This window comes from Chelon labrosus (genome assembly GCF_963514085.1).
Source record: "Chelon labrosus genome assembly, chromosome: 4".
NCBI lineage: Eukaryota > Metazoa > Chordata > Actinopteri > Mugiliformes > Mugilidae > Chelon > Chelon labrosus.
In genome coordinates, this window is record NC_140340.1 from 9672377 (window position 1) to 9698314 (window position 25938).

General features: G+C 42.0%; 5 protein-coding genes across 5 annotated transcripts; 4 read left to right on the top strand and 1 right to left on the bottom strand.

Moving 5' to 3' along the window:
• Positions 1-212: 212 nt before the first annotated feature.
• LOC311487007 (von Willebrand factor A domain-containing protein 1-like) lies at positions 213-9167 on the top strand. The gene is made up of 6 exons (XM_084543088.1): positions 213-677; positions 4869-5408; positions 5578-5853; positions 6364-6639; positions 6862-7146; positions 7272-9167. The coding sequence occupies exons 1-6, from the start codon at positions 596-598 to the stop codon at positions 7289-7291; spliced, it is 1479 nt and encodes a 492-aa protein (XP_084399214.1). The 5' UTR covers positions 213-595; the 3' UTR covers positions 7292-9167.
• An 877-nt stretch (positions 9168-10044) lies between these two features.
• Positions 10045-12526, top strand: ora3.1 (olfactory receptor class A related 3, tandem duplicate 1). Its single transcript, XM_084542038.1, has 4 exons — positions 10045-10638; positions 10826-11089; positions 11730-11975; positions 12148-12526. The coding sequence occupies exons 1-4, from the start codon at positions 10363-10365 to the stop codon at positions 12358-12360; spliced, it is 999 nt and encodes a 332-aa protein (XP_084398164.1). The 5' UTR covers positions 10045-10362; the 3' UTR covers positions 12361-12526.
• Positions 12527-13014: 488 nt separating this feature from the next.
• ora4 (olfactory receptor class A related 4) lies at positions 13015-14377 on the bottom strand (the record flags this gene model as incomplete). Its single annotated transcript, XM_084542157.1, has 2 exons — positions 13015-14206; positions 14291-14377. 2 exons carry the CDS (start codon positions 14375-14377, stop codon positions 13184-13186), a joined length of 1110 nt encoding a protein of 369 aa, XP_084398283.1. The 3' UTR covers positions 13015-13183.
• Positions 14378-16629: 2252 nt separating this feature from the next.
• On the top strand, positions 16630-18463 carry fndc10 (fibronectin type III domain containing 10). Its single transcript, XM_084542388.1, has one exon. It carries the CDS (start codon positions 16749-16751, stop codon positions 17766-17768), a length of 1020 nt encoding a protein of 339 aa, XP_084398514.1. The 5' UTR covers positions 16630-16748; the 3' UTR covers positions 17769-18463.
• A 2143-nt stretch (positions 18464-20606) lies between these two features.
• Positions 20607-25866, top strand: ssu72 (SSU72 homolog, RNA polymerase II CTD phosphatase). Its single transcript, XM_084542564.1, has 5 exons — positions 20607-20870; positions 21928-22071; positions 23927-24066; positions 24218-24336; positions 24600-25866. Exons 1-5 carry the CDS (start codon positions 20791-20793, stop codon positions 24699-24701), a joined length of 585 nt encoding a protein of 194 aa, XP_084398690.1. The 5' UTR covers positions 20607-20790; the 3' UTR covers positions 24702-25866.
• Positions 25867-25938: the final 72 nt, after the last annotated feature.

Here is a 25938-nt window from a genome sequence, read left to right on the forward strand (position 1 = left end):
CCTCTAGTGCTGGGTCATGTGCAGGGGAAACAGATTAGATCGTTTTTCTTGCGGCCGCAGCAGACATTCAATCCTGGCTTATGATTAGATTCTCTGGTCTCTGTTTCACATGGGGAGCTGATGGGGACGAGAGCACATCATCTGTTTATATAAATAAATGTGATGACCTCTGGACTGGGCGAAATTACTCTGCAGGTGGGGAGGCAGGCAATCATCCAGAAAGCATCTGTTCTCAGAAGTCCCATCACAGACCAAAGTTCAGGAAAAAGTGACGATGACTTAATTTCCCGGCTCTGCAGCTGGAGGAGGAGTGAAGAAAGTGAACTGTGTGCAGCCAGGAAACCTTTTAGAAGACTGCTGGAAAAGTAGAGTGGCATTAAAGGAAGTAAGTGCACCGCCTTGTGACTGCTGCGCTGAGAATCACGCGTGACGCAGGTGCTTTCCTGAAGAAGAAAAAGTTATGAGTGGAGTGAAACTCAGAGGAGAGGGATGCGTAATAACGCAGACTGGATCACTGGACACGGAGAGCTGAGCGATGGGAAGCGGCGTTAATGGTTATCTCACAATTCACGATTGTTAATGCTGTCAGGACAGGATGAAGAGCCTTTTCCTTCTTTGCGTTTTTCTGTGGGCGACGTTGCAGCGAAGCTACATGCAAATGACTGTACCTGCCGCAGGTGAGTTGATAACCTGGCTAGGACACAGTCACGAAAAATAAGAAGTGCAGACAGGTGGCCGAATGACACAGAAACATCACATAGTCACGATACACAAGCAGAAACGTTGCACTCTGATCTTATGGATTCAGATTGGCAAATTTTGACATTTTTTGCATGGAGTCTGGTCTGAAAGAGCAACAGTCGCCTACAAAAACTAGGGAGCCGCATTCACTACAGTGAGTAAAATATTTAGAGATGCCTGTTAATAAATGTTGATGATTTGGCTCAGAAGTAAGACTTTATGTGAGCAAAGCTGGTTAGCTATCACAGGCTTGGATCATTTCCACATGGAGTCCAGATGAGAGGCGTGCATTTTTATTATATGGCTGCCAACAGTTTATGATCTAAGATGGGTTATTATCTGCAGTAATAATGATTGCTGTAAAAAGCCACTGCTCCAGGCTACACCAGTACGTGAAACCCAGCATGAGACCCTGCTCTTGATTAGTGATTTTAGTGGTTTTTAATTGTTTTTATTTGTCTTGTGTTCTTATTCTCACCTATGTACAGCACACTGTGTCAGCTGTGGTTGTCTTATTTATAATGCTCTATAAATAAAGTTGGGTCTAGTTGATGCATTTCTAAGCTAATGTCAGTGCAGAATATTTCTCTTTATTTCATGGGAGAACAGGTTTACAGTGTATTTACTCAGAGCACTCTCGCTTCACCACATTTAAGAGAGAAAATATTGCATTTGTCATTTATCTGGAAACTGTACTAGTGTAATAGTGTAATATGCAGATTGGGATTCAACATAAAAATATAAGATTACTGGATAAAATGTGTTGTTGGGTAACATTTTAGTCAAATATAAAATAAATATAAATGGTTAAAATTGTAAGATGCACTTTATACATTCATGTATCAGTAACAATAATTTAATTATTATATAATTATTCCAAAAGAGGTTCTTTTTCTGCATAATTATTACTCATATTTCCCAGAATAAACGTATTTTACATGAGTTACACAAGTAAATAAATCTCCAACCATTTAAGATGATCTCAGTGTTTCTAATGTTTAATTTGGGACAAAACAGAGTTGTTTTTGTGAGTTCCTAAGGGGGAAAAAATTATTGGAGTGTATTAAATGTAACAAGCTATGGACAATGTCACATTTTCCGCATTAGGGCACCACCTCAAGACTTCCCAGTCAAACTGGACCTCAGCCCGTTTGAAGAGTGCACCTAAATAAGTCGTCTAGCTCTCAGCTGAATGTGACTGCCTGGGTCCATATGGGATGCACAGCACATGATTTTTGCTCCTTCATAAAGCTGGGAGATAGAGAGAAACAGCATGTCAAAATTGGTGCAGCAGAAGTTTTCCAACTCTTAGGGGTCAAGTTTTAAAAAACCCCGGATCTGTGTCGGCTCAACGTCTGAGCGTTATAAATCTGCGGTCACCAAGTTTATTAAATTGATGGCATTCTCCTTTAACCGCAGAACTACTTCTTGTATTTGGATGCAGCTTGGAGTTTAGACAATGTAGAGCAGGTACATGTATTTTTCTGTGGACTCGCGATGCTGCTGGACAGAGGTCGTCACGACCTCCAAACAAACAAGCAAATCTGAAGTTACCCATGAGGTTGGATGCTAAAATAATGAAATGGCTGAGAAACGGAAGTACACGATGTGCATATTGCACGTAGAAGCAACAGATGAGTCATAATGATAAATATGCAGCTGCAGCCAGTAGGTGGTTAATTTAGTTTAACACAGAAAGAGCTGACATGGGACAACAGCAACAGAATCCACTACTACCACCCCCATGAAGCTCACCAGTAAATATCTTGTGTGTTTAATCTGTGCATAATTAAAGTGTAATAATACTAATTGTGGCTCTAGACTCTGTGGCTCTGTGATTCTCTGTGAGGAGTGGCCAGGCAACCAGTGAGATTTAAGGGAGATCGTGCTTCCAGCTAATAGTCTTGCACACAGTTCACAGTTGAAACCACAAACTCATTTTAGACTCTTTGCACCAACGAGACACAACATGTTAATTAGTGAGCTTTAAAGGTGGGCCGGTTTTGTTTGAACAGAGCCGGGCTTGTCAGCAAACCCCCACCTCCCCCCCCCCAGGTTTCCGTGCACAGACCCACTGCTTGATCTAGCATCAGTGAATCTGTTTAGACTACAGCTATACGTTAGTCTGTGCAGTGATTTGTTTGCAGATGTGATAAGTACACAAGGATCCCAAAGATTAAAAACTGGAACCCCCCCCCCCTTTATTTTTTTTCAATTACAGCTTCTGCGTTACTTCAGTTATGTCACTGCCCTCGATGAAAAGTCCTTCTGTATTTTTAAGAACAATAGAGGCTTTGTCCTAAATGCTGACTTTGACATAGAGAATGTGGTGGTGCTCACAGGTGGCCACGGTTAATTAAAAGTAAATATTTTAACTTATTAGATGAGTCACAGATCCTCTTAAAAAGAACCAGTGTGGAATGTGTGGAATTCTTAATTAATCTGCAGCTTTCTCCACGAAATCTGTCATCGTTTAGAGAGGCATACAGTTAATGTGTAAAATGTTCTATATTACCAGGAGTATAGAAGTGGCCATCGCCGACTCTGATCTAACATGGGTTGAACGGTCTACCATCTGTCTGTCTGATGTCAGTGCATGCTGATGGCGCACGCTGTAAACTTCACAGGAAGCATTAACATATTTTTCATTCATCTCTCCTGCGTTGCACCGTGGCATATGGCCTTGGCACAGCTTGAGGCCAGTTACACGACAGATGACATGCTCAAATCTCCAGCACGCATGCACGTCCGTATGCACTTTTCCTCTGAGGAATGCAAAGCTAGAGCGATTCCTCTGCACCTCCTTCTGCAGCTCTAATCTGACTATCTATCCTCATTTTTCTGGCTTGTTTGTGCGTTGCCTGTCTCGTTTCTGCCTTTCTGTGTGTGGCTTTGCATACGTTTCTTTCATTTTGTTCACCCCTCTACCTTTTTCCCCTCATCTTTCAGTCGATTCAAGTTATCAGCGTTTCATTCAGGTGTTGCCTGACACCTGTACGCTTTTTTTATATTTGCTGTTTAATTACTATAACGTGTGTGTCCTGCAGAGGAAATACAAATGAAATGTCAATGATATGGACAAATTGATGCAATAACACGGATGTGTACATCATGTTATGCAACAACCAGGAATTACTTCTGAATGTCAAGCACATTTAACCAGTATTTTATTTACTAGCAGTCACATGCACTGAGCGCTGATTTCCAGGACGAACAAAGCGAGTCATTATTGGACGTGTGCAGGATGGTGCTTGCACGTAAAATTGATTTGTATGTGAAAATTATTCCAGTAAGACGACTGTTTGATGACAAAATGGAGCACAATTGCTTCTGAGAAACGAGGCGGGGTAAGATGGAGAAAGCAGTATGTGCTCATTCAAGCGGAGAAATCCCAAAGAAATGATATGTGTTTTTTTCTTTCTCTTCCTGCACTGCTTCTTTTCTCCCCCACTGGTTTACCTACGGTGTAAGATCCAGTTTCCAGTTCCAGTCTGTGAACAATTCGACCATTTCCTGACTTTCATAAATCCCCCGGTGTAGCTCCATTTAAACTATTCTCAGAGTAATATTTTTCTGACGCCTTGATGCTGTTGGAGTCATGCATAAAATAAGACATCTCATATTCCTGTTATTATCTGTCACTCTTTTTATTAATGCTTCCCCAAGGAGAGTGACTGTGCCCATGACAATTGGATCAGCCTTGCCTAAGATCCCTTAAATCAGTGTCACTTTTAGTTTTATATGACAGAGAAGATATTAAAGCAGTCACAAGGAGATGATTCATCACTGCCATGAATTTATAGTATCTCTGTGGAAGTGGCGTTGGCGCTTAATAAGTCGCCACATTTGATTAAAACTTCGGGTTAATGATTAAAAACGTGGCGGTGTTTGATGTAATCCAACGTCTTAGGGAGGATGTTGAGGCTTCTTTAAAGCTGATAACGTTGATCCAGACTAACATAATAGCTATGCAATAAACAAAGACAAAAGATATTTGATAAAAGTTATGTCATATTATGTATCTCAGTGCTGTGCCAAAGTTCAAAGCTGCTAGTGTGGCCATAGATAATATGACAGATATATGGACTGAAGACATACTTTCCTGTTTTTCTCCCTGTTGTGCACAGTGTTGAACTGCTGTGAAGGGGACATTCTCATCCTGCTGGACTCTTCAGGAAGCATAGCAAACTACGAGTTCTCGCGCATGCTGCTCTTCGCCGCCGACCTCCTTCGCCCCTTTTCACTGGGCCGTGGCCATGTGAGAGTGGGGCTGCTGCAGGTGGGCACCAACCCTCACCTGGAGTTCAGTCTGGATGTCCACAACAATCAAGGAAGTCTGCAGGAAGCCATGCAACGTATCACACAGCTGCAGGGAGACACCAACACTGAGGCGGCACTAAGGGTGGCCAAGCAGCTCCTGACAGAGACGGAGGAGAATGTGCCAAAGGTACTGCTGTGGCTGACTGATGGAGTGCAGCCTGGAGACGTGGACAGTCCGATGTCGGAGCTGAAGGCGCGGGGTGTTTCTGTGTTAGCTGTGTCGACAGTACATGGCAACAACCAGGTGTTACGACGTGCGGTGACACCGCCTCTGGAGTCCCACCTGCAGTTTGTGGACATAGATAACATCAACATCATCACGGATGACATGAGGGAGGCCATCATCAGTATGTGTGTGTGTTTGAAATGTGGCGTTTAGTAGAAAAAGGGTCTCCAGGAAGCTGGAGATAAGTGATATCTTTTGACCGGAAAATTACTTTTAATAATTCATTCCAGTGGATTCATACTTTATCTCTGTCTTCCCTTCACCCTCCCCCCGTTTTGTCTTATCTGTAGAAATTATTCGTGCAGATCGGCTGAGGGTTGTTCACTTGACTTCCCACAGTGCTGTGCTGGAGTGGCGTCCTGTTCTAAGCGCAGGCAGTGGTTACTATGAACTATTGTATAACTCCATTAGAAGAACCGACTCTGAGGTCAGACGTGTATCCAGTGACTCTAGCAGGGCAGAGCTGACCAACCTGCAGCCTGAAACCACCTACACAGCATCTCTGCGCCCAGAGTCCAACCTGGGGTTGTTTAGGACACTGTCTGTAAACTTCACCACACTTCCTGGTAAGAAGACTCTTAGGGAATAATCTCTTTTAATATATGTGTCTTTATAATCCTATAATGATAAACAGAGGAAGAGCTAGGATTAAATAGTTTACATAACCACCTCATCTGAACGTTCATTCAGTTAAAGAGATCATTCATCATTTCTTCCTTTGACAGAGTTTATTTAACCATCATTGAGAGGTAGATATTAAAATGTCCACCGTTATAAAACTGGAGACCCAGTTATCTAACGGGCTGAGCACCTGTCAGGAGGGTTTTTTTCTACATGGATTTTCACGCCATCTGGGAGCTATTGACCTTCCTGTCTACTAATTTATAGTTTCCAATAACACACACAAGCTTTGACTTATAGAGCTGCAGGCTGTAAATCACACAGCTGGTTTGTGCAGGGCGATTGTTCATTTTGTGCGCGGTGTACAAACATGTGACCTCTGCACCGTTATACTTCATCGTTTGATCGTGACAGTCATCTTCTCACCTTTGTCCCTTCCTCCCCTGCTCCCTCAGAGGTGTTAAGTCCAGCAGAGGTCTCCCTGTCAGATTCTGGCTCTCATCAGATCCGTGTCAGCTGGGGTCCCCTGCAGCCGGCTCAGGTGCAAAGGTACACGGTGGAATATGGAGCGATTCCAAGTGGTCATGTCCGCACGGTGACGCTGCAAAGCCAGAAAAACTCAACCTTACTGACGGGCCTGGAACCGGGGACTCAGTATCTGGTCACAGTCAGCGCTCTGTATGCGGATGGAAAAGAAAGAGCCATGTCTGTGAAGGCATGCACTCAGGAAGGTACACTGTCAGATTGATATTTGTATTTCTGTGTGCACGAATTTCAAGCAGTTCAAGATAATTCAGGTTAAAAGCATTGCATTTTTCTCATAATTGAAAGCTGACATTTAGAAATTGCCACTTTAGAGTTTCTAAGAAACATTCCTATTTGTTCTCGCTGTATCAGCTTCGCTTAGCCAGATTTAAATCCTGCTTCGCTTCCATCTGTTTCCCCCGAAACAGCTATGCCTGCCTTGGGTGACCTTCAGCTGGCACCAGTGGAGCGACAGGAGGTGCAAGTAGCATGGAAGGCCGATCAGGAAGGATTGAAAGGCTACTGGGTCAGTTGGGAAAGAGAAAACTCCCGCAGCTCCACCTCAAAGCCCTCAGTCTCTTCCATCTACCTGCCTCCCACCACCCGTTCAACACGGCTAACTCACCTGGCACCGAGCAGCCGAGTGTGCGTGTCCCCGGTCTACAGCTCAGGACGAGGAGACGGGATATGCTGCACTGCTAACACTCAAAGAGGTCGGTTGAGTCGAATATTACCATGTACATTTTATCTCTAATTCCTGCAGTTACGTTCATGCACGATAGTCCAGTTCATTAGAGGAGGTATCACTTTCTATTTTTCTGTCTTCTCTCTTTAATAGGTTCCAGCCAGTGGGGTTAACAACCAGATACTATAAGAATCAGCCAGCTGGAGCAAAAGATGGGGGAAATTGTGCATTTGAAGTGCTGGACACACCAGATAACTTGTGCAGGATTAAATATTATATGTGTGTTAAATTAAGTATTCATCTGGACACGAATTCTAGAGACAGCAACGGCTTTGTCACACAGCACCAGCAACGGATGAGCAAATACCTGCATAAGGAAGTCTTTTATTCTCTCTGCATACACCGATCAGGCATAACATTATGACCACCTTCCTAAGTTTTTTTCATTCAAACATATTCAACGTTCAGTGTGTAGTATTGTCCTGTTATGCGTTCACTTACCTGGTTGCTCTGGTTTTGGCTTTTTTTTTTTCAGTCAACTCTAGTTTTAAATCCTCAGAATAAATCAGCGATTTATTTTCTGAGCCAAGTCTTCTCTCAGCTGAGACTGTAGTTTGAACAGAGACTTGGTTCCAATGCCTGAAATGCAATCTGTGGTTAAAATCTCTGCGGTACCATAAACCCTTAAACATCCTCTTTGTGAACTGTAAAACCTAACAGCCGCAGTTAATTGCAATACAGTGATAATCAGGCTGAAGTGCATCTTGTTCTTCCTTAATTATCCAAATGAATAAAAAAGAGACGTGGGAATCAATTCAGAGAAAATTGAGTGTGAAATTGTCACGCAGTCTTTACACCAGGTCACAACAACCCTCCATCATTTTTACTGCATGTTTTTTTCTCAACATTTACAATATATTTTTTCTACTTTTCACAATAATAATATTACATGGATTAGTCTATTATTATTATCTTGAAGCTGAAGAAGCTTTGAATGGAAGACAGAGCATTGTGACCTCGGTTGTACAGTTTTCTCTGACCGATTCATTTTATGAATTCTTCTTAAACCAGTTTGTGTAAAGTACCCATTAATATCTATTAATATAAAAAGGAGATGTTACATACTGCAGCATCAATGTAAGATCCCATCTCATTCCAGATTTACATCCAACAAACATGTTGGAAATAAATGACCGTCATACGCATCAGTGACAGATTAGTATGCTGGAGAACATCTATTCTATTATCGTTCAACAAATATATAACAAATCTTATAATCACGAATGACTCGGAAAAACTGTTACCTGCCTGGACAGACACTGTTCTCTTGATTTCTCTCTGTGACGGATGTTTAACTACTGGATCACATGCTTCGCTGGAGGAACACACAGATGTCACAGTCAGGTGTGTTTCTGCATCGCTGTCAGTGATAAAAAGCAGAGAGGAGGTGAATGTGGCGCCTGTTATCGACTCCTCTCATCAGAGATAAATCGTTTGTCTGTCAGTATCCAGATTATTTGTGGTGTTTATAATCTTTTATGGCCAAATGAAAATAGGTTTGTTACATGGGTTTCATACAGTGTTCCTCTGGGCAAAAGAAAATAATTGAAAAATGCTTGTGCAGTGTTGTTAAGTATTTGATTTGATATATATATATATATATATATATATAAATAAACTAAAATACATAAAATGATTACGCCACTCTGCTGTCCTGCTAATTTGTTGTTTATGATGCCATCTAGTGGCTGTTTGCTGTAATTAGATGTTGCAAACTGAGTAAATGGAAACCACCATGAAATACGTATGTCATAAATAAGCCCAGTCACTGAGCATGGCTAGAGGTCATATCCTATTATTGTAGAGTATTTGAGGACGCCCACAGCCATCAATGCAACGGTGTTACAAGTGGAACGGGGCTAAAGACCTTAATGGGAACATTAAAGTGACATTTAACCTGTAATAGACATGAAGCATGGGACTGAAAGTATCTGTTCATGCCCTGTATGTATTAAGTGTTGTAATACTTTAGACTGACATAAAGTTACTTTACATTGATAGGACTAGAACTAGGTTGCTGATCTTCACTTCCACTTATCTGCTTTAGTTCTAGTTTAAATAATTTTTATTAATTAAATGTCTTTTGTTGACTGGGACCTCTCAGGACTCTCAGAAAAATATCCCTGGACCCCTTCACATGCCTTGTTGTGCTGCAATATTAAACAAGAGCATTTCCAGTCTTGGAGGAAATCTGGTCATTGTTGGCGGATACCTGTGCCCTTGCAAGACAGACGGGTTCCTTATAATTCATCTTCTGTAACCGCCGTGAAGGGTTGCAGGGGGGCTGGAGCCTATCCCAGCCCGGACAGGTCGCCAGTCTATCGCAGGGCTAACGCAGAGAAACAGACAACCATTCACACTCACACTCACACCTACGGCCAATTTAGAATCACCAATTAACCTAACGAGCATGTCTTTGGACGGTGGCAGGCACAGGGAGAACATGCAAACTCCCAAAGTTCCCAGTCAGCCCATGGATTCGAAACCAGAACCCTCTTGCTGTGAGGCATCAGTGCAAACCATCACGCCACTGTGCTGCCCGTTTTTTTATAATCTTAGTGATTATTTCAGTTTGTGACTGTTGTGGTTTATGACTGCTAAATAAGACAAGGAGGAATAACGCAACCAAATTTACTGTTGCAAAAGTGCCATTAAGTTAAATTGATTCCTTTATGGAAATTAATTTCTCTTCACAGCCCGTCGACAAGCAGGGGCATAAGGCCCACACACACACACAAAAAGCCCTAAACTTCCCTGTGGTACAAGGAATAAAGCAGCAAAGGAAGCACATTTCACTTAGGGAAGCTGATTAATCTCTTGTGTTTCATTAACATGCACCTCAAGCTCCCTAAGGCCTCATACATTGTAGTGCTTTATGGCTTTCTGCGGTTTTGTTTTTGTTTTTTGCTGTCACAACACAGGTGAGCTCCTCTTCTTCTATTGGCCCTAAGAAGGAGTGACTCGCTCTCCTTGATTTCACATGCAAAGACCAGGAGAAACAAAATTTTCTACCATTAGAGCTATTCACAGGTATCCAACATGTTGGCAGTATGTTGGGGGATAAAACTTTATTCAAATTCTCCTCATCTAAAATGAAGATGGCGAAGACTTTAAGACTTTTCACCAGCTGTTAGAACTACTACGCATTTTTTTTGTTGTTGTTTTGTTTTGTTTTTTTAATACAATGTCCGGCACTATGGAGCAGGATGAAAACACAGAGCTTGTTGGGATGGGACTTCGTGTCTCCGTGTCCCCTGTACAAACCACCTTTTACGTTTTCCTGGTGATGCTGGGCGTTCTGGGCAATGCCACCGTGATTGTGGTTATAGGTAAGAGTGTATTAATGGACCGCGGAGGGGGACGTAACTCGGACATCATTATTATGAACATGGCACTGTCGAACCTGTTGGTATCTGTGTTGAGGAACACACTGCTTGTCATCTCAGACATAGGACTCGAGGTAGGTGGTCTTTGAGATCAGTTGTTCTTAAGATTCATTGCAGTACTAATCATGTCGTTTGTCAAAGATTTTTGACAAAAAGTCTCAGCAAACCTACAATGGTTTATTTAAATGATTTCAAATGAAACATAAAAGGGTAATTAGATGATTTAATTGGTGATCTGGAGCCCATCTCTTTATTTTACAGCTGTACTCATCCAAAGGGTGGTGTCAGTTTCTCATGGGAATCTGGGTGTGGCTGCGATCGGTCAACGTGTGGTCAACGCTCTTCCTCAGTGCCTTCCATCTCCAGACTCTGAGGCGCGTGGCACCAACTGCTGGCATCCTTCATGGGCCCCGAGGCGTCCCTATGACCCTACTGCTGAGTCTGGGCCTCATCTGGCTCCTCAACTTTATTTATGCCATTCCTGCTCACATTTTCTCCACTAATGGGAACATGAACACTACAGAGGTGAGCCCAACAAGAGGGCTGCTTTGGCTTAAATTTAAGTGCTTGTGTCTATGTTTGGCTCTTTATTTTGTACGGCTCACATTCAAATCACCATTTGCTGTCCATTGCTTCCAGGTATGAAAAGCAATCGGCACATTAATGCGCAGTCTGGATTTATTTTAGTAAAGCTGACGGACATTTCAGTGAAGAGTTTTAAGTTGCATTTCCAGCAATGATGCAGAACTGACTAAATGTATGCAGACTTGATTTACAGTGGGAGGAAACCAGTACCTAAAATCTAAATCTGATAAGCATGTATTAAAAATAGTGAATTTGCTTTTACAGGTACAATTGCCATTGTTCTTTACAGCTTACTGTGGGTGCATTCATGAATAAAACGAGTTTTAACTTGGAACAAGAATGGTTAGAGGACATGTTTGTGCTGTTTCCACAGCTCTGTGAATGAAGTTAGGTTAAGGTCATTTAAGGCTCAACAAGGGTTTGGTTACTAGACAGGGATCTTTTAATGCTAACAAAGTTCTAGATTCAATTCCTTTGACAAAAATTAAATAATTAATCTCTGAATTGCTGAGTAAGAGTAGGTTGGACCCTTTTTTCTCCCTGTTTTGACCCTTTCTTCCTCCTCCTCCTCCTCCCTCAGACCCTGATGCTGGTGAGCAGTACGACGCGACCCCTGCTGGGCTGTGTGTGGAACTTTCCTTCCAGCTACAGTGGCCTGGCCTATGCCACCACATCCATGGTGATACATGAAACTATTCCCATCATTTTGATGGCGTTAACCAACTTGAGCTCCCTTTACACACTCTACACCCATGGTAGAGTGCGGAGCTCAGTGAAAGATGGACCCGTTATAAAGCGAGTGCCAGCTGAGAGACGAGCAGCCAAGGTGAGAAACTGGAGTACTTTTAGAGCCACGGGAGCTCTTTGAATGTAAAAACTGAGTGAAGCCATTAAAGTAATTAGTAAATTAGTAAATTTGAATGTTAAATATACAGAATATTTACATTGGTCTCTCAATATGTGAATGTCCACTCTTTTCCTTTTTTGTGATTTTCCAGGTGATTCTCGCTCTCATCATGCTCTTCATTGCATCTTGGGGAACCAGCATTATCTCTGTCAACTATTTCAACTACAACCGCGGCTCCTCTGCTGAGTTTCTTCTGGTCATTGCTCGGTTTGCCAACATTATCTTCATTGCCATGTCGCCTGCTGTTCTGGCAATAGGACACCGGGGGCTGCGTACTTGTATCAAGTCAACGCTCACTCACTGACATGGCTGCTGGCTGACACGACACTGCTGATTCACTGGGGATGCAACTAACGCAACACTGCTGATCATAAAGCTTTGCTAGCACCGTCTTCCTTCATAGGCAGAGACTCTGTAAGCTTCCATGTGTGCTTGCGTGACTGGAGATAGACCGGTGCGTGTAATGAAGCAATCACAGTTACAAAGATTTGTTTTAGCGTGTTTATGTTTGTGAGACGTCCAAAGAAAGACACCATAAAATGACATTTAACAAAATCTCAAGGGAATATATTGTAAGGATGTACTCTGGCTCATCATTAGAAACATTTGGATGTTCATAAGTATTTATAAAAGATTGTAGACCAAACACAACAGCTAAATTTAATGAAATTATACCAAATTCCAAAATATATTACTTATATCAAACCAAACAGCAAATTTATAAGGATTTGTTCTTTCTTTGTGCTACATTTTGGGGAGTATTTCTTTGTTATGTTAGAGACTGTCCTTAGTTTTGAACTCTTGTAAAGTTGCTATTGAGACAACATTTGCAATATTCTCTTACACAAGCATGACAGCACAAAAGATGAGTTACAGAAAAATCTATATATTATTAAGATACATCTAACGATATCATATGCTTGATGGCACTATAATTATTTCTGACTTATCCATCATATTGAGTCTCAGTCTGACCTGCAATAAACTGTTTCTGTCTCTTAAAAAGCTAAAGTAACACTTGACAATAGTTCTGTCCAGAGGAAAGATAGTAGTAGTAGTAGTAGTAGGAATGCTTTATATTCAAATGGTCGATGGTATATTATCATTTGAGTAACTCTGTCCTTCCATCATTTGTTTGCCTTAATTTTTTCTTCCACTTTTATGACCTTCACCTCTTTTTGAAGAACAAAAACTGTTTCTTTACCCTTCTTTCTTTTAGTCTCTGGGGATTTACTCCCCTCTGCAGTGTCCTCACTGCGACCATGAAGAATTTTAGTCCATCCCAGTATCATATTTGTAATTTTTCTCCTTAGTTTGCCATGTCCCAGGGCCACCACCATGGGACTGAATCCTACAAACAGGGAAGCAGAGAAATGGGCGACAGTCAGCAGCCCTTCGGCATGGTGCCCTCCGTCATGGTTGTAGTATGTCACTGCCGCAACCTGCAACGCCCAGCAGACCACAAAGAGGGACACCAGCGACATGATTACATGAGCTGCCTTACGTTCTGAGGACACGTGTTTGTCCAGCTCCCCATGGGCTGCTCCTGAGTCTCCCCCTGAGGTAACAGCGCGGATGTGCTTGGCCAGAGCGTGCAGTGTGGCCAAGTTGGTGCAAACCATCAGCACCAGTGGCAGCACCTCGTTGAGTGCAAGTGAAGCAGAAGCGAACGCCGAGCCTTGTTCAATGGAGGGGAATTCCCAAATGCAGCCGAGCAGAGGCCTTGTGGTGCAGCTGATCACCATTAGCTCCACCGTGGCGTTGCCATGAACATGAGTGCTATATACCAGAGCAGGAATGGAAAACGCCAGGTTTGCCCCCCACACCACCCCCAGAACAATCCATACACGCCGCCTCTCCCTCTGCAGTGCAAGAGGACCAAAGGCCACATGAGTTCGCCTGAGGGTAGTGCAGTGGAAGAGACTAAGTGCTAGAGTCACCCAACATCCCACAGCTCGCCACCACACCCACAGCAACATGAAAACTCTGCACCATCCCGGGGACAAAGACACATCCAAGCCCAGATCCGACACGAAAATAGGCACTGTGCGGAATAGTGAGGTCAGGAGGTTGGCGAGTGACAGGTGTGCCAAAATAGTGTCGGAGGGAGGGAGTTTCCGAGATGGACTCTCGATGGCTGACTTAAACACCTAAGAGCAAAAACAAGACAGACTGAGAACAATCCAAACCAAAACATTCAGCCCACTTCACAATTAAAACGTGTGTTTTCTCACCACATTGATGACCAAGATGTTTCCCAGAATGCCAGTAAAGACCAAGAACCCAAACAAAATAGCGTCGATAGTGAGGACCTCTGACATGGCATCATCCTCTGCATGTCGACATAGTTTGCTTTTTCTTTGTGACCAGCATGTATGTGAGAGTGAGACATCGGGGCTTCACACTCACCGCTACTGCTGCAGGTGACCCTCGTGGTGTTTTATATGCGCACACGCAGGCTCACTGCACATGAATTCATCTTTGCTGACCAGGCTCAAGGTCAATTTCATCTCATTTGAGTGTGAGGTGGAAGGCATTTTCCACGCTGTCGTCCTGCGTCATCAACCACCTGCAAATTTAATGCTAACCTGAACAACGATAACATCAACAACAAGTGGGAGCTGTTTATGAGGTTCATATTAACCACATCACATAACTGTATATTGTTATGGACCAGAAAACTGTCCCGGGTGACTCCATCATTGCTTTTCAAAGTTCAGCTTGGCTAAACCGGCTAAAATAGCTAGAATGAAGTAATCACATAGACCAACAACTAATGATCACGCAGATTTAACCAATGATGCTTTCAGGGACATCTAACCCAGCTGATTCATCACTTTGTTTGATCTTTTTAGTCAGCCATTTACCCTCTCCCTAGGTGCCAATTATTTACAGGGTTGCCATGTTTTTCTCTTGGGACAATACAATTATTGCTCGGAATAATCTCACCTAAGCACACTGCTAAATTAAATGTAGCCCACAGTGCAGAACAATGAAGCCTGAGATTATTAATCATCATGAAAAGACCATCCTGTAACTCAAAGTAAAAATGTATTTATTTTATGTTCCATTTGATAATGCCTATCCCTCATTCATGGTTATATTAAAAAGAGAACACAAGACTTGGGTGAACTAATGGCTACAAACCTTTCTTTTATTTGTTCCTTTGCCTCTTGTGAAGATCACAGTGTTCAGTTTTTATGGGTATCCTACATTTCAAAGCTCAGATCTTGGCCCTAGGTGGCTCTGGAAATAACTTTGTTGTTTGTGTTATCAGCAGAAGAAAACAACCTCAAGATCTTATAATAAAACTCCATTTAGTAGAACAAGACAGCCTTAAAAATTACCATAAAGCTGAACTCAGCAAAACTGAAACTGTGGGACTTGGTTGAGCTTCTTCCACACTCCTTGATCCATAAACAAAAACTGCATTTACTGATATGACTCTAAACCAGGAACAGTAAGCAGCAACATCTTTCTGTTTTTCAAAACAGTCAATTGCTACCATTTTGTGCGTAGAAATTTGTCAGTTACACAATTATGTAAACTATACACACAAAATTTAAACACTTGTATATTAATGTTACTGTTGTAAAAGGCCCATCTCTTTCTGCGAGACATCACTTAAATCATGCAACCAAAAAATGCCCAAATGTCCCTGATGCTTTGGTTAATATGCTCTAAATGTGTCACTATCTAAATACTTTTCACTGATGCGTTCTAAATTACAATCAGAACTACAAATACAAATGTAGCTACAGGTATATGTGAATAGTTATAAAGTGTCCTACCAGAAATTAAACCAACATTTAATGTTGGTTGTATCTGGCACTTAGGAAATTCCATTAAGGAAATGTTATCAAAAATTAGAAATGGAATATTTTTTATTAATATACCCTATTTTCTTGAATGAAATGAAATAGTGGAAATAGTGAAATAGTGGGATAGCAGAAGAGCAACATTTTAATCTGTAGACTACCTAAACAGGATTATTTCAAATTTATTTGACTCCCTGGAATCGTACTGTAAGTGTTCCAATCTAAAGGGGGGATAATGGCTTGTGGAGAACAGGTTTTGAGCCTTACAATAGATTTATTTTTACAGGTATGGACACGTTAGTATCTCCGATATGTTTTATCCTATAAATGCAAGAGATATGCAGGTGAGCACTGGATCCAGTGATGTTTTCAGGACTCTGACTGTTATTTCTGTCACTGACAAACACTTGAAGCTCTGAGTTGGATGATGACTGTGAATATTTTGTGCACGCACCCACGCTCCCAGTAAACTCGGCGACGCGCTCTCCTCCACGTGCACTCTCACACAGCGGGCATCGAAGCTTTTACGTCAAGCCAGACAGGAAGAAGAAAGCAGATCTGATGGCACGATAGCCCGGGTCCTCGGGTCCCACCGCAATAAGTAAGTGATTTTCATAAATGCCTGTGCGGTGGGCGCGACTCTGACTTTTAGCACCGTCTACGCGCTTTATTAACTTCATCCTTATCCTGTGCAAGGTCAAAGCTGCTGACTGGATCGCCGCATGATTAAATGTTATTTCTGTCGCAGATACATGGACGTGCTATCCAGTTTCGCACCGATCTAGAGCGGATCTTATGGCATACATCAGCCCGCCTTGCGCCATCGCCCATCTGATCCACTGTGAAAGAAAATAATTCGACGAGAGGCAGGGAGATGAAAACCCGACAACGACCATCACTGCTCGCCTTATCGGCACTCCTGCTGTGCACATTACACCAGGCAGCTGGGTCTCATCGCAGCAGCTCAGCATCATCATCATCATCAACATCCTCATCAGAGGTGAGAGGCAGGGATGATGTGGGAACTGCCCAAAACTGGCTCAGACAGACAAACATCAGCTCCACTTATGGCAATCACAGTCATGATAGTAGGCCATCACCAGAGCTTGAAGAGATAACAGGCCATGCGAAAAGCTTCAACACCAGCCGGGGCAATAATACTACTGTGATATTTGAAAGGTCTATCAGGGCGCTGAGCGGGAGCCCAGAGGAAGAAGTGTCACCAGTTTGTGCCTACCGAGTAATGGAGGATGGCATTGGGGGGCAGCTGTGTTTTCGACACACACTGTTTGGGTACAAGTGTCATAAGGGAGACTGCAGGACATCTGTCTCTTTGGGGAATCTAGTGGCAAATATTCTTATTAACGGCAGTGTACTGTTGCAGTGGACACATGAGGGGGAATCTACAATGACTGGCCAAGATGTAAAGACTAAAGAGACAGCAGCTGGTCAGATGAGCAGTGTTACAAATTTAACAAATGAGGAAGCTCGATCAAGCGCTGTTTTCAGAGGCCGGCGACACAGACGCGGAGGCTTCGAGTTAAACTGCTGGTGGAATGGAAGCTACACTCAGTTTGAGTGCGCCGGTGTCCATCTTGGATCGGGCTGCAGGGACTTTCTCCTGACCGAGCTGCATGAGAACATCCCATACCGCATCTGTCTACGCTCCGTGGCTCACCCAGATCCGGCGAAGAGGGCAGAGCAGCGGGACTGTGTGGAGTTCACACTGCCGCCGTCTGGGATGCAGGACATCGTGATCGCCATGACAACGGTGGGGGGAGCTATTTGCGTGATGCTGGTCATCATCTGTTTGCTGGTGGCATACATAACGGAAAACATCATGAGCCCAACGACACAGCACACATACTCCTACCGCACTCACTCACATCACTGATGCACTATTAATGACATGGCCTACATTTAACAGCCACCACGGTCATAACTAATCTCACAATCGCAGTCACCAACTCTAACTTTTCAGTGTGATATACTTTTCCCGTTATGACCAGACTGAAGCACAATCTACTGTGGATCTGAAAATAACATGCCTTGTCAACCTCTGCGAGGGTGCACTGAACCAAAATTACTGATAAACTGCATTTAGTAAATACAGTAGTTTACTGTGCTAAGTTTTTGTTAAGTGTTGTCTGTGATTGAATCCGTCAGTCTGCAAGCAGGCAGCATTTTACAGCAATACAGGTGATTAAATGGCAGAATCAGCAACTAAATGTGCAGCCTGTGAAAGTGTCCTTGCTGGGACACACGAAGAAGAAAACTTTACCGAATTTCACTTTTCCACTTGACTAAATCATCCAGCCACTTTGCTTATAGGTCTGCATACAGTGTGTGTTTGTAGCCTACCAGTTTGTGAAGGGCAATAAAATCTAATGTACAATCTCTAAATACTGTGCCACACATCTTGAGTTAGAACGTCTTTCTGTCCCGCTTGTCAGTGAATAAAGTACCATGAGGCCATTTTTATTACACTACAGTTGTCCTCCTTTTTTTGCTTGTCTTTTGTGTGCTGGTTTATTCGTTTGTTTACATTACCATTAGCTGGCTGTACCAATAGCTACTCCTCCTGAGGTCTTAGAGTCGTTTAGTAATAGAAAAGTACACATAATTTTTCATCTGTAACCTAACATAATGACTCTAAGTCGACAACAGCAACAATTAGCATCGCAATCCACCAAAGAACAAAAAAAAACATATACTTGCGCCAACAGATGCAAACAGATACAGCTTTTTATCAGAACATGTGGAATTTTTCAAAACCACCATTTCAGTTAGATTGACAATAGGCCAATACTCCAACAGAAACACGGAGATTGCATTTATGTAGCTATAGTAAGAGAAGTTGTCAATTCAGAGCCACTTAATGGTTGGAGACATAAAATACTGCTATGGAAAAAGGTTTGCACTGTTTTCTTATGACCTCTCCACTGTATGAACTACACACAACAGCCACAACATTAAAACTTCTGACAGGAGAAGTAAATAACTTTGGCCATCTTGTGACAATGCAATGTCCTGCAAACTTTTGGACCTGGCATTCATTGGTGTGGATGTTGCTTAGACATGTACCGCCCACCTAGACCAGACCAGGCACCCCCACCCCACAGCAATGACCCTCCTTGATGGCAGCAGCCATCCCCAGCAGGATGCAGCCTGACACAGGCACAAACACAAATAACAGTTTAGGAACAACTAAAAAAATAAATGAAGCACAAAGTGGCTTCATGTATTTGGCTTCCAAATTCCCTAGATCCCAAACTGATCCAAAGTATCTGTGGGATGCACTGTGGGATGTACTTTGCTGGGGTTTGTTGGGGGAGCAGCACCAGCAAAAAGGACATAAGTAGGATCGACAAATTGATCCGAAAGGCTGGTCATGTGATTGGCAGTAAGTTGGAGACGTTTGTCTCAGTGAGGGACAGGAGGACACTGGACAAACTGCTCTCCATCATGGACAATCCGTCATATCCACTACACCAGACTATAGAGGGGCAGCGGCGCTCATTCTCCAACAGGCTGAACGCTACAGGACTACTTTCATACCATTCTCTGTCCAGCTCTACAACAACTCACCTTTCTGTGACAGATAACTCAGTGTTATTAATGTTAATGGACACTATTGCACCTTACCCTGTATATATAATTTATATTCTTCCTTCTCTATTTCTTGTACATTTGTTCATATGCTAATATGCTAATTTGTACATTTTCGCTTATACTATTTCTATTTTTTCTTACTAGATTTTATTCTACTTATTTTTTATTTCTATTTAATTTAATTTAATCTTTTCTTTTTATCTGAGGTTCTTAAGAGTGTGTTTTTTATGTACAACTAAGCTACTGTGACCAAGCAATTTCCCTTGTGGATCAATAAAGTTTATCTAAGTCTAAGTCTAAGTCTAAGTCTAAGCCTGATCCACAGATCCCCTCCCCTCAACTCATAGGACACGAATGCCCCCACTAACAACATTCTCTTGTCAGACACCACAGGACACCCTCAGAAGGCCCGTGTCCATTCCCTGATGAGTCACAACTGTTTTGGAGACACAAGGGAGACCTACTCTACTTTCCTATAACCAATTCAGATCTGTAATCACAAACCTTCCTATGTCAAATTGTACCTGTTTTATGTAAGTGTTGTTTTATTATTATTGTTGTTACCATTATTATTATTATTTTATTATTTTATTATTTTACTATTAATATTTTCTGTATCTTTATTTTTCCCTTCCTTCCTCCTTTATAATGTTATGTAGGTTATCTTATTATTTGTTTTATTTTGTTTTATTTTCCCCAATTATTATTCTATATCTATTGTTATCCCATTGTTACTGTGTAATCTCGGCTTCATTGAAAATGAGGACTACCCTCAATGAACCTCCGAGAATAAATAAAGATTGAATGAATGAATTAGGCAGGTGGTCATAATGTTATGCCTGATTGGCATATGTTGCGTTTTTCAGGTTATAGCAGATGTGTCAGTATTGGATCACTACATTTTAATCACAAGTGTGTATGTTTGATTTACAAAATGTATAATGTGTTATACTGGCCACTTTATAATAGCAAAACATGCGACTATTAAGTAAAAGCAAGCCTTTCACAGCACGTTCGTTTACTGACATCACGACTACGTCTCCGCATTTTTGGCGTGACAAGCCCCGCCCTCAAGTGACGTCGCTTCATAAAGCCGTCTTCGACGCACGGCTCTCCGCCATTTTAACTTCCTGCTTCAAAAGAAGACGAGCCCTACGCACAGTATTTGTATTCGAAACGCTTTCTCGATCAGCTTATTTTTTAGGGGTTTGTCTTGTTTAGGTTTTCTTAATAAGAATCGAAGCAAATACCTCTTTAATAGTTTCTGATCGCTGGTATCGGTTAGTTTCAGCCGGAGAGTCGCAATGCCGAGCCACCCGCTGCGTGTAGCGGTTGTGTGCTCGAGCAACCAGAATCGCAGTATGGAAGCGCACAATATCCTCAGGTAAAGACGAGCCGCCGGCAGGAGGAGAAATCAAAAGCGACCGCGAAGTGAACGAAATCTGTGCGGTGTCGAGCGGTTTTCTGGGCCGGTCACGAAGCCGTGTCGCCACAGTGACTTGCAACCCGTCGGGCCTCGACGCACTTTAACAATGGACTCATACTTCTGGGTGTCTCACTGGGGCGGCAGCGCACTTTAAACCCAGCTTTCTGACCGGGGTTCAGGTTTACGGCTTCCTAAACTCGTCGTCCACATAGATTTTTACTTTCAAACCGATTCCGTGATTTAAAGAGAAGGCCCGAGTTGTTGTTGTAGTTTTATTTTTTTTTCTTCCACCCTTCCACATGTGGATAAGAGCGCCCCCTTGTAGGAATTAATCCGGAAGTGACAAACTGCATCTGTGGCTTATCAACTCCGACCAGTCACTCCCTTTACAACATTCAGGAGTTACGTGTTTAGATTAGTTGTTACATAAGGGAGATGTGCTGTTTGTACATTTCCAGAAGGAAACGACACTGGATTTGGAGCAAAACAAGTCTAATTTAACGCCTGTGGTCTGTTTATTGGAGCAGTGTAATGATTTAGATATGTAATCCCTGTGGTCATCTGAAATAAAAAGTTGGTTTTATGGCAGTCATGACCTTTGGCAAGTTTAGACACTTTGATTTCAGCGTCTATTTATGTCCATAAAATAGTAATAATGGGCTGACAATGTCTTGTAACATTAGATTTTGCTGACTTGTCTTTGAGCTGATGGAGGTTCAAACGGAGGCAGGTATAATGTGTTCTTGATGTTAGGGTGTGCAGTACATTCACACACTCCACGGACTTAAAAGCTGACGGCACAGGAGAGATGATCTGCATTCGGTCCTTTCCTCCGAAGGGAGCAGTGATTCAGCTTGTTTTTCTTAAATGTAGTTTAGATCTTATTTGTGAGGAGGTTGAGTTTAACAGGTACCCCAAAGACATGGAGACACGGATTGTCTGCTTTTATGTTATTTTGTTTGGGCGGGCTAAAGTTGCTCATTAATTTACTCTCTTGTTCTTTCCTTTTTTGCAGCAAACGTGGATTTGATGTGCGTTCATTTGGGACCGGCTCTCATGTGAAGCTACCCGGTCCTGCCCCGGATAAGCCAAATGTCTATGACTTCAAAACGACATATGAACAGATGTACAACGACTTGGTCCGCAAGGACAAGGAACTGTATCCCCATCTCACTCACTTATTCCACACACGCACTTAACACGCATACCGGTACACACAAGAAGCCAGACCAGTAAACATGGCCCATGCAGGTGTGAATTGATTAGATGTCAGTCGCTGTTGGAGCACCGCAGCAGATGAGTGTGCCAATCACGTGCTGGGTTTTAAAAAAACAAAAAAACAAACTGTGACTTTATTATTAAACCTTTATAATACAGGGTGGAGAATCACCTTGCAGTACAACAGCTGAACAGTAAGTGCAGTTTGGTGAAGATCATAAAGTATTTGCTGAGACTGGATTGAAATCTACAGTTGCCTCTTAACCGCAGTTTATGTTTATATTTAACAGAGTTGTCTTGTTGCCTCTGTTCTTTGCTAATGCAGTTTCTCTTTGTCTAAACAGGTACTTTTGCAGTTACACACCAGTAATTAGTTTTTTTGTTCTGGTGTTCAACTTAATGCGGCTCATGTGTCTTCTAGTTAATTGCAGTAATTAACTGAGTCGCTTGTGCCTCAATTATAAATATTGTAAGACGTGGTATGGGGGAAATTATGGAACGTTCACAGGAGAACTCACTGAACAAAGATGCACAGTTGTCGCATGTAGATAACAGACTGGGGAGTCTAGAAAAAAGTAAATAAAAACGGACGATCATGATGAAGTCTCAAATGGAGTTTATATCACACCATTGACCTTGTTAAGACTTAATTACTGAGACATCTTTTTGAGTATAGTGCCCCAAGGTAAGTTACAGACAGTTATAACCAGTTGCTGTCACTGTGTGTAATGTGTATGGAAGTGGCTTTAAACTGGGCACTAAACAAGCGTCATTACGAGAAGGTAATAATTTGGAAGATGGGTAAAAAAAAATAAAAATACGGATTTTGTTCATTGTGTATACAGCAACTATGTAAGGAAAAAAAAAACTGTCATCGGTCCTGTCAGGAAGTAGTAGACTGGCAGGTGTTTATCATCTCCAACAATTATTGTTGCTTCTAAATCTCGTGATTATAGGCGTTTGGCATATCTGGGAAAGCTTTAGTGGATTACTGTGCTTATAAAGGCATTTATAAGGCACATCAGGTTTTAAAAGTAGAGCAGAAGTACTTCACCAGGTATTGTTGTTGCTACTGTACTGCAAGTGTGCCCCCCCCCCCCCCTCCCTCTCCCCAGCCCATGGTAAGTTGAGGTCAGCTCTGTTTCCCTGTATGTGAAAAGTACATCACTACAAAAGCTGTTCTTTAAAGTCTCAATGTATGAACAATAGGTGTTGCACAAGCTGCCCTCTGTGTTACTAGTGCTTCTTGTAGTCTTGGGTTTAGTCTGCTTATAGTGCTGTATTAGAAATTATGTAAAGTGGTAATTTTTTTGCTCTGGAATTGCCTCTTAAGATGGCTGATGCCGTGATGGAGTGCTGGCTGTTTTAGAAACATAAATTATACTCCGTTATTACAATAACTGCTTCAGGCTGACGGTATCAAGAGTGGCTTGATGATGACAATGATATTAAAACTGTTTAATGGATAAATTGCTGTCTAAAGATACTGTTATTTCCCTGAGAATCCATTCTCCTACCCATCTTGTTTCTTTAACCGAGTGCTCACTGATGAACAGTTGTCACCACTAGAGGATGCTGTAGCTCTGTAGTGGTGCGGACGCCACTCAAGTGAGGATTTGCTTACTCCTGTGGTTTCACTTAGATGCAGTTGAACTAATGCGAATGAAACATACAGTCTTGTTCAGACAAACTCAGGCGTTTTTTTTTTTTAATTTATTTATTGTTTTGTCTCTGTGTGGTGAGTTTGTTGTGTTACCTTGGTTCCTGCTGTATTCCTTGACCTCCCCACTCTTCAGATACACACAGAATGGCATCTTGCACATGCTGGACCGCAACAAGCGCATCAAATCAAAGCCAGAGCGCTTTCAAAACTGCAAGGACAAGTTTGACCTGGTCATCACCTGTGAAGAGAGAGTCTATGACCAAGTGCTGGAGGGTGAGGATTCGTAGAAAAATGTCTACCGCTGGAGAAACTAAATTTGTACTGTTGTGGGCTCTCAAATAATATTTTAGACTATGCAGACGCTGTTTTACCCTAACCTGTCCAAATCTGACAACTTGTTTCTCTTGATGTCGTTCCTCCCCAGATCTAAATTCAAGAGAGCAGGAGACTCTACAGCCTGTACATGTAATCAATGTAGACATTCAGGATAACCATGAGGAAGCCACGCTGGGCGCCTTCCTCATCTGTGAGCTGTGTCAATGTGTGAGTGTTCTCAGATACTAGTATATGAGCACAGCTGGAGCAGATGTTAAGGCGTGGAGGTTTTTTTTTACCAGCGTAATTGTGCAGTTGATCTATTGTCTGAAATAATTAAATATTCTTTAAGTGCTGTCAAACAATTTATATTTAAAATGACAAATTCGCCTAATCAAAATGATGCTAGTGTCTTAAAAGGGTACTAGATTGATTTTAGATTATTGGTGGAAACGGGCTGTGTTAATATGCTTCACTCTCCTCCCATGCAGATCCAGCACACTGACGACATGGAGAATGAAATCGATGAGCTCCTACAAGAGTTTGAGGATAAGAGCAACCGGCCTTTTCTTCACACTGTCTGCTTCTACTGACAACACAATACACAGTTTGCAATAAACACAGACCAAGAGGACAAGCAATCAGAAAACAGAAAAATGGACATGCACGCTTCATACTCCTCAGTTATCCAAAACACAATGTGCATACATATTGTGTGCCTACAGCTACACACAGAGCTTAGGGTCAGGACCTAACAAATGGCTGCTGTTGGACATATTGGTCATAATGGGTTTTTCCTCTATGCAGAGGATGGACTCGCTGCTCTCACTCTGCCTTTATTCCTCCAGATCAAGGTCAGGCCAAGGTCCTCCCCCATCCCAGTCCAGTGAAATCACTCAACCATGTCTCCTCAGGGAGAGCCATAACACCTACACCTCAAATTCAGCAAACTCTTCTACAAATCCCTCTCATTTTTGTTCAGCACAGCTTATGTATGCTGTTTATTTTCTCTTCATACGATGATATACAAATGTAATTGATTCAAGCATAATATGTCAGATTTAAATTCCCGACCTGGGAAAGCGTGAAAGTGTTTACACACAGGAAGAGTTATTATTTGAACTGTATGAGTGTTTTTGTGCGACTTTGTGTTGTAGATTAGTTAGGATTAAGTTAAAGTGGATGGGCAATTTAATGAATAACCAAACACAGACCCCTCAGAGGGTACTCCTCCAGTTTGTTTCCAATATAATGTGTTGATTCATATTTAAACTCTGATATGCTGTCTTTCAGGGCTTAGTATTTTTTTTTTCCTTTTGTAAATGTTAAAAGAATTGAAGCATTGTAATTATTTTCAGATGCGAGCTCAGCTCAGAGTGCCTGATTTTTCTGTATGTACATATGAATCTACTAAAGAAAGAAACATCTCTAAGAAGCATTTCGTGACTCTTTATTGGCTTTGTGACATTTTTTTTTCCACAGTGGTTTGATTAGAGGGCATTACTAGGTATTGTTTGACTAAATATTAGTAGATTGGTTAAGCTATTAACAGAGCTTTCACCATGGTTATTTGCACATTAGACGTTATAAACATCTTTGTTCTATTTAAGCAGGTAATTAGGGTTAAGCAAAATGTAAAGTTTAGCTCATAGGCTGTACATGAAGATATTTATGTGGTTTGGCTTTGTTTTCATGGTGTGGTTGACCGCAGACACCTTAAAAACCAAAATACACCAAAAATAACACTGAATGTGTACGTATAGTATATGTATTTAGCAAAAACGTCCTAATTACTCGTCTACAAAGGTTTTCTAACTAGGCTAATTTCTT